Source organism: Rhinolophus hipposideros (assembly GCF_964194185.1).
Source record: "Rhinolophus hipposideros genome assembly, chromosome: 21".
NCBI classification, from domain to species: domain Eukaryota; kingdom Metazoa; phylum Chordata; class Mammalia; order Chiroptera; family Rhinolophidae; genus Rhinolophus; species Rhinolophus hipposideros.
Genome location: NC_138067.1, coordinates 26,998,284 through 27,006,976, shown reverse-complemented (window position 1 = coordinate 27,006,976; position 8,693 = coordinate 26,998,284). Strand labels below are relative to the sequence as shown.

The following is an 8,693-nucleotide window of genomic DNA, read 5'->3' as shown; positions in this document are numbered from 1 at the left end:
TAGTCATCACTGTATCCTTTCTTTCCTTAGTTGCTAACCCCTTCCCCCAATTCTCAACACACACACACACACACACACACACACACACACACACACATCCTGTTAGTCATCAGGTCCTGTTGATTTGGATCATTTGAATCAAATGCTTTATGGAAATAGGTGGAGTAACCATAATGAAAGTTGATGGCCGGCGGGTTCTTCCTTCTGAACATCTTGCAAATCCAGTTTTTCTTCTTCATTTCTACTGCCACTAACGTGGACCACTGCTATTGGTTTCCCTGCCTCTAACCTCACCTTCAGCAATCCATTTCTCATATTTCTAATATAATTATTTTTTTCTAACACAGACTTTTGATTGTCACATGCTTTTGATGGATTCAAAAGTCTTCACCAGTTTTCCACTGCTGACGTGCTAAATTGTAAACTTCATAGCTTGGTGTTTAAGACTTTTCAGTGGCTATCCACTGTCCTGTGACTTCCACAAATCAATCTTCTAGTCTCCTTACAGCCCTCCCACTACAGCACTGCCTACCATCTACCCTCACCTCTTTCCTCAAATTAAAACACTGTCCCTCTTTTTCTATTGGTCTTCAAGATCCATTTCAATCCCACTTCCTCCGTAGAATACTTCCTGACCATGCCAATCCACAGTGAATATCCCCTCCTGTGAACTCTGTAAACAATTGTTGTCTAGACTAGGGTTTTTCAAACTGTGCTTACATTCCCAGGGAGTATTTGGCCAGCACAAGTCAAGCTTTTGGTGTTTTTGTAAAGCTACTGATTATATATTCAAATTTGGCTGAGCATATTATTTCCAAACCCAGTTTCTTTCTTGTCTTCTACTTCCAAATTACATCCTCATGCTATGGTGGTGCATTTATTCTCAAGTACAAATTAAGGCTCATTAAAATTTGTTTTGTGATGTACAGATAGAGATTGCTTGTTATTAATGTTATTATTTAAAACTATGAGTATTGGGAAAATAGTATGAAAAGAGAACTGCTATAACAATTTCCACAGCTTCTAAACCAAATACCCTTTGTTATTTATTTCCCACATCCTCACCCTTTTCCCCCCCATCTCACCATTTTAATATGGGATTTTAAACTACATATTGGTGTAAAATTTGTTGTGTTGGAATAGTCTGACAAACATTCATTATGTACCTACTTTCTGGAAGGAATAGTGATACAAAAATCAACAAGCCCCTGCCAGAGCAATAGATTTCCAGATGGATTCAATGTGTAAGGACATTCTAGGTAGAGGGAAAAGCATGTGCAAACTCATGTGTCCTAGAATGAGCCAGATATGAAAACTTTGTGGTCCAGATTCTGTGGAAATTTTTTAAATTGAAAAAATTTGGTGACTTTTAAAAGTTTGACATCCTCTGGATTAAACCCTTTGTCACACATTCTCTTTTGCCATCCTCTTTTGCTTTCCATAAGGGCAGTTCAGGGTCTAGATTCAGACACAAATAACTGCTGGTTTAGGTCATTTCATATATATGAGGTGTGATTAAAAAAAAAAAAGTGGTGAATGCTACTGCCCAGTGCTATCCAATGGTAAGGAAGAGATCATCAGTACAGGAAGCAGCGCGTCGAACCTTAGGAACAGTATGTGACAAGTTTCAACTTGTTTGGTGCAGTCATTTGGGTGTGAGCTACGGTTGAGAGAAGGGGTGTTTTAAAGTGTGCCGTCAATCATCCTCCATCATGATAACGCTCTGTTTCACACATCGCTTCTGGTACAGCAATTTCTGTCAAATAAAAACATTATGGTGTGTCCTCATCCATCATATTCACTGGATCTGGCACCATGCGACTTCTGGCTCTTCTCCAAAGTCAAAATGACCATGAAAGGTAAACGTTTTGAATCAATTCAAGACATAGAGGCAGCCACGACCGTGCAATTGAAGACACTCAGGAAAGAGGACTTCCAGAACTGCTTCAGAAAGGTCAAGAACAATGGGATAAGTGTGTTTGAAGCGAGGGAGAATATTTTGAGGGGGATTAATGGCAACATGTCTTTCACTGTAATAATTTTTTTATTTAAACAATCACTGTATGTTTTGATCACACCTCGTACATAGGTCCTCACGCCATCTTAGGTGTTTATCACCACCTCCGATTTAGAGATGAGGAAAGCAAGGCTCAGATGGGTAAAATGACTTGTCCAAAGTGTTACAAATAGGAAATGGGGGAATGATGTGTATTACATCCATGTCACATCTGGAGAAAGTAACCAGCTAGGTATTTTTGGGGCTGGGATGAGGAAGACCTTTTTTCTACTTCCGAACAGCTTGCCTTCCTGGGTTCTGAGTGAACTATATCTTTTACAGAGCGAAGCATTTAAAGAGAAGGGTGACCATTTATACATGGTGTTAGTATGAAGAGGTGACTTAAGGAGTTTGGATTTTAGGGCGTTTCTCCAGTCCCTCCAGCTCTGGAGCTGGCACATAGTAGGAATTATTTTTTGTTGAAAGACTGAATCCCCCTCATGTGCCGGTGGGTTGTCTCCTCTTGGATTCAAAGTCCCTTATGGGCAGGGTCCCTGTTGTGTCTCTCCAGGAACACTGTGCAGTTGTTGAATAATGGGTGAGTGAATGAATTTTGGGGTGCGATGGTTGTTGAGGGAAGGCCAAGACTGGCTCTAAAGACTGTCTTTATGGGGTGCTGTCTTGGCTCGCTCAGGCTTCTCTGGATGGGCTATTTCTTTCCTTTTCCTCGTGGCTTCCACATCTTACAAACCAGTCTGGAGGGAGGGTTTATACAACCAGGGAGGAGCCCTGCAGCCCCCAGGGGCCAGGTCTCTAAGGGCGGCGCCCTTCCCAACCTGGCGTGGGGGGAAGAGGTGAAGACCTCAGGTCAGCCTAGCCCAGCTGGCGCTCCTGCCCTGTGACCTGCCACCGCAGCCTTCTACCTGTCTCCCCGGCCGCCCCTTCGCAGCCTGCGGCCGGGTGCGCCGGGCGGGCACCTGGCCCGCCACCCCCGGGGGCCCCGCCGGCCGCCTCCAGAGCCGGCCCCGGAGTGGCAGGGCGGGCCTGAGCGCTCCCCTACTCTGGGACCGGTCCCCCGGGGCGCGGCCGGGCAATCGCCCCCGCCCCCCCGCCCCGGGGGCCGGGCCGGGCTCCCGGGGGGCGGGGACTCGCCCAGTGGCAGCAGCGTCCGGGCCGGCGGCGGGCGCGGGGCGGCTTCCTGCAGGCGGCGCCGGGGCGAGCCGTTGCCCGCTGCAGCCACCGCCGCCGGGTCGCCGGGTCGCGGGGGCCGTGGCGCTCGGGCCGCGTCGGTGCCATCCGGGCGCGCTGCGCGGCCGTCGCTACTGCCCGCGCTCGTGCCGCCGCCGCCGCCGCTGCCGGTTACGCCAGCCCCGCCGCCGCCCGCTCTGATTCTGCGCATAGGCAGCCCCCAAGCCTGTCATTCTGCAAAAACACAGTTTACTCAACACACCACACACACACTCACACACACACGCGCGCACACACACACGCGCACCCTGGCCCCCTCGCGCACACGCACGGAGGGCGCGAGCGAGCAGACGCGCACACCCGGCGAGCCAAGTTCCGCAGCCTGGCATGGCTTCTGGGGACCTTTACGAGGTACGGGGACGCTGGGGCTCGGGCCGGCCCCAGCCCGCGGGCGGCGGGCGGCGGGCGGCGGGGACCGGGCCGGGGCCGGGGCCGGGCGCGAGCCGGAGTTGCCGAGCCCGTGGCGGCGGCGGCAGCGGCGGCGGCCAGAGGGCGGCGGGGGCCGGGCGCGCCTCCCTCCCGCCCGCCCTCCCGCGGCGCCCGCGCCCGCTCCCTCTTTCTCTTTCTCTCGCACACACACTCTCTTACTCCATCTACTTTGCGGCCTTGGAGGGGAAGGAGGAAGCCGGGCGGAGCCGGGGCGGGGGAGGTAGCGGTCCCGGGGAGGTGTTTGTCGCCCGACGAGCCGCCTGAGTGCAGAAAGTACAGGTAAAAGTCGGCGCCGGACGTGCCGGGAATGCGGGGGGCCGCGTGGCGGCCGGCGGGGGTGCGGGGCAGGGGGTGCGCGGCCCGGGTTGGGCCGGGGGCGCGGGAGCGGAGGGGGGCGGGAGATGGGAACGGAGCCCAGTCCGGGCGAGGCGGGGTCCTGGGGGCGCTGCGAAGGGGGCGACAGGGTAGGGGTCCGGGAGACGTCCGTCACACCGCTCCCCGGGGCCGCCAGGCCACCGCCCCCTTCCCCCCACCTGCTGCCCCCGGCACCGGCTCGGAAGCCCTCCAGGCCGGGGCGTGGGGGCGGTCCTTGCTGGTGTAGTGCTCCCTGGGGGCGAGAGGGGGCGCTGCAGAGGGTCCCCGGTGGAAGGAAGAGGACATGGAAGTCGGAGTTGGGTGGTAACACGTTCCTAGAGGACTTGGGATGTGAGCCCTGCTCCTAACACGCTATGTCACCCTCGATGGATACCTATCTCCAGGTCCACACAGGTGTGGTCCGCATCGGATACTTTGAAAGTGTCTCAAAAGTGGTCACGGAAGACATTAATTTGGCATCTTTGAAACAATGGAGAAATAGCTGTGGCCTCTGAGGAGCTAGGTTTTTGCTAGCTCTGGACACAATTGTTTCTGCGTTTGGATTCCCCACAAGTGGACAAAACAAGAAACAACCCCCACTCCCTGGGGAGAATACCTCCACTGAGGTGTTGGCCCCCCAGAGAAGGTTCAGGATAAGGAACCTAAGAGACCAGCTACCTTCAGCTAGAAGGCCTGCTGATCCTCCAAGAAACCAGCGTCATTGATCAGCCTGGACCTGGACTCCCTGAACATAAATCCGTTAACACTAGCCCTGGTTCTCAAGGCTTTGGGCAAAATTAAGATGAGCACCCAAAGGGTGGATTGAATTAACCTTCTGGGTAGGAGACTGCAGTGGTGATTCACCCCCAAGAGACTTTTGTAGGGGTGACTCACCCACGATGAAGTTTTCCTCCGGTCCCTCTGGGAAGCTGAAGCTTTTTCAGATGGTGGATTTGCTGCTTGTTGTGAGAGAAGAATGGAGAACACGCAAGTTAGCATCTCAGCTTCCTGTGCAACCATAGTTTTTTAGATGATTCTGGAATTGGTGAGGCCCAGTCATGGTCCACTAGCCAGTGGGCTCAGGTGGCATGATGTGTGATCTTAGCACTCCTTGAAAGAATGATGCAAGTTGGCTTCGTCTCTACGCTACTGCCTTCCTCTTCCCTATGCTTATCCCTAAGATGAAGTTGGGTAGAAACCCGGTGAAGAACTCTGGTAGATTGTGGCCAATGGGTCACCCAAGAATCAGGTTGGTCTGTTTCAAGATGGCGGAACAACTTCTTTAACCCAAAAGTTGAAGCACAGTAAAATGGAAGGTTTGGTTGAGCTTTCCCGAGTAGAACTAGCGCTATTAGGGCATTGGCCAAAAGTAGATGTTGTTCAGGGTCAAAGCTCATCTCGTTGGGAGCATGGATTATTCTACTCATCGATACTGAGTCAGAGCTGCTGACTTTGCCTGGGTGAAAAGTTGCATCGTGAAGGTGTTAAGAGGACATATTAGAGGCTGTTGGTATTTTTCCATTTAAAGTTTGGAACTTATGAACCTTCAGGGGATAATTTCTTGTTTAATGTTCATCTGAAACTGCCCTTCTTAACATTGGTAATTATAGTTGCCAGATGAGTCTGTTAAGAGGGGAGTTTTCACACCAGCCTTGGAACTATCTTAGCACCTCAAGAGTTCTTATTGAAGTTCAATAAGCAGGACAATAATACTAATTACTTATGTGATAGTAGGTAATTGTACTAGATGTAATATAATTTTCCCATGGCTGATTATTTGCATAGTCATTACTTAAAGGGCTAAATTGCATTATGAGAATATAACCAATGTCAACATTTTTATAGCCTGTGCCTACAGTGTATAACATATACTGAAGAATTTAAATTGTCCAAATTTAGCTTTAAAAACAATTAAGTGCTAATTGTACATTAGCATATATAGGTCTAACTAAAATTATTGTGTGTGTAAAAAAAAATAGGATGTTGATTGAAGGACAATTCTTAGACTATCCAGTACATCGATTGACCTTCAAAGAAAAAAACACTTATCTAATTCTCAATAGTGGTATTACATTAATTAAATATTATATTTGAGTGTATATAAAATGGCTTCTTGTAACCTCTAACCAAGAAATCACATTTTGAGTGGGCGAAGAACATTTGTAATTGATATGTGTTTATTGACATTATTACTTGACCCTTTCTGGTGAAGATGTGATTTGGATTATAGAGATTCTTCCTCTTCTCTTTGGTACTTCAGACAATTAAGTTGTAAAGAGTAAACCTTCCCCAAATAATAGTTTTTAGAAATAGGTGTGATTATAATGATGCCAGAAAATGAAAACTTGTTTGTGTAATGGCACTCTTCAATCATAATGAAGAAATACAGAATCAAGCTCAGTTTCCAAAATTTTGGATCTTGACAGATTGTTCTGCCTTTTTCTCCTATAGCAGAGTTCTTTTCATTTGGTATATTACAGCCATCACCTGTAGGAAAGTGATCTTAAATATTGGTTGGTTTGTCTGGATACAAAATGAAATTCTTTATTCAAATGCTCTTGTCTACATTCTGCTAAACCTTAGGGTCATAAAGTGGCAGTCTGTGAGCCAGATCTAGGCTATCTATGTATTTTGCCTTACCTTCAAGGTAGATAAGAAAAAAGGGTTTGAGTACCTTTAGATGGAGCATTTGACCCCTAGTTTGTCATTGTCCCGGTGCTTCATGTTACTATGTACCCATTCTGCTTCACTCTGACTTTGCTTATCTGGATTCAGTAGGCATTAGTGTTTGCAACCCTAGGATTCTAGTCAATCATTTGCTAAGATGTTTGGGTATCAGGAAGACATAATCAGGGGAATAAGGAGCCCTGTTCTCTTGTCTTAGTCATCTCTGTATCCCTAGCTTCTTGCACATCAAGTACTTGTTGACTGAATCTGTGAACAGAAGATTGAGTTAAGTATATATAAAGCACATTGGGTGACCTTTGTTATCTTTGTATTGTTACCCTAGGTTCTCTTTTCTTCCCTGTCTCATGGTCTTTGGTGGTGCTAACACCATGTGTAGGGGTGGCTCTTAGTTCCCTTCGATGGGAAGTGAATGAGTCCAGAGAACCACACTGTTATTCATCAAAAGGACTGAACACATTTAACCTTCAACCATGTGGCTTTCCCTGAGGCTGTTGGGTGCTTTTTTAATCCTGCTCTCTTTTGGTTAGCAGACATTGTGGAGGTCTCTATTTCATTGGCAAAAATGTTTAACGAGAATGCTATATGGCTATAGAGAAAATCAGCAGTGGCCAAGTTGACATTTATTGAGATGGACTTGACAGTGATAGTTCCTTGTGTGTTTGTCAACGTTCAGTTTATTTATACTTGCTAAAATCTATCCCAAAAGGATGAAATGTGCCATATGTCTTTTTCTGGGACTGATGCATGCATCCATAGCTACTTAATATATACGCGTGTGTGCAATTATGTGTATGTGTGTCTATGTGTAAATATATATATACATATATATATATGTATGAAAATACTGCTTTCATTTTATTCCAAATAAAACAAATAAGAATGATAATAGGATAATTTTAGTTTTTTTGAAAGAAATGTACTTTGGTTAAAAATTGACTCTGTTATTGTGATGAACACAGGCATTTCCATAATAGCACTACACATGTACCTTGTGTTCCGCAAAATCACACACTAAAACCTAAAATGGCTTATGCAGAAAACAGGATTGAGACAGACTGCTGAAAACATATGGAATTTTGTAACCAGAATCGAAAACAAAAACAAATCTAATAAAAATAGTTTGGTTAAATCTCCACCTGGTTAGTGTTTGCCCTTAATAGGTCAGTCCATTTTTTACAGCTTCAAATTGGACTTGTACTTCCTTCTTCTCTCTGTAGATCGCAGATGGTATTTCCTTCTAATAGAGAACCATCATCAAAATTAAATCTGGTCCAAGGCATAGTCCTCTTCATTCGTCCGTATAGGGAGAAATACTTTTGTAGCTTCTTCTTAAAAAAATTTATTTTTCAATTACAGTTGACATACAATATTATATTCATTCCAGGTGTACAACATAGTCATTAGACATTTATATACTTTACAAAGTGATCACCCATAATATTGTTTTCATAGCTTCTTTATCTGTAACTTGCAGCTTTGCCAGGCAGGTTAACATAGTGGAAAGCATAGTGGTTCTTAAAGCCACGATCAGCCACTACTCACGTTACAAGAAGGCACTTGAGTGCATTTCCAGCTTTGTTCTAAGGTCTTCATACATCGTTAAGTCTTTTTCTTTCCTTGTTAGAGCGCTTTCCTATGATTCTTAAAAATGTCGACAAACTGGAAAAAAATCACATAAGAATCAACACAAGTTACTTGTTATGCTGACATCATTCCCCTATTTACCAATCATATCTGGGTAATTCCTGTCAAAAGAAACACGTGTTGTAGCGGAACAGATGGGTCAGTGATGTAACTGCTTGAATCTCTGTATCAGTTTTTGAAGAGGCAAACATCTCCAAAGAAAATATATCGATTGAGTTGAATCGATTCCTTGGCACCTAGTAGGCACCTGATGAAAATTGAATGGATGTATGATTCTCCCATCTTTTGAAAGTTATTTTCAATTATTCACTCTGGGTAGACATCAGCTTATTTC

General features: G+C 46.2%; 1 protein-coding gene across 1 annotated transcript in view; it reads left to right on the top strand.

The window, feature by feature from the left end:
- Positions 1-3,267: 3,267 nt before the first annotated feature.
- Positions 3,268-8,693, top strand: part of CDYL2 (chromodomain Y like 2) — a 171,288-nt gene continuing 165,862 nt past the window's right edge. Inside the window, exon 1 of the mRNA XM_081031344.1 lies at positions 3,268-3,595. Coding sequence (XP_080887470.1) covers positions 3,572-3,595 — 24 coding nt within the window. The 5' untranslated portion in view covers positions 3,268-3,571. The remainder of the gene's footprint in view (positions 3,596-8,693) is intronic.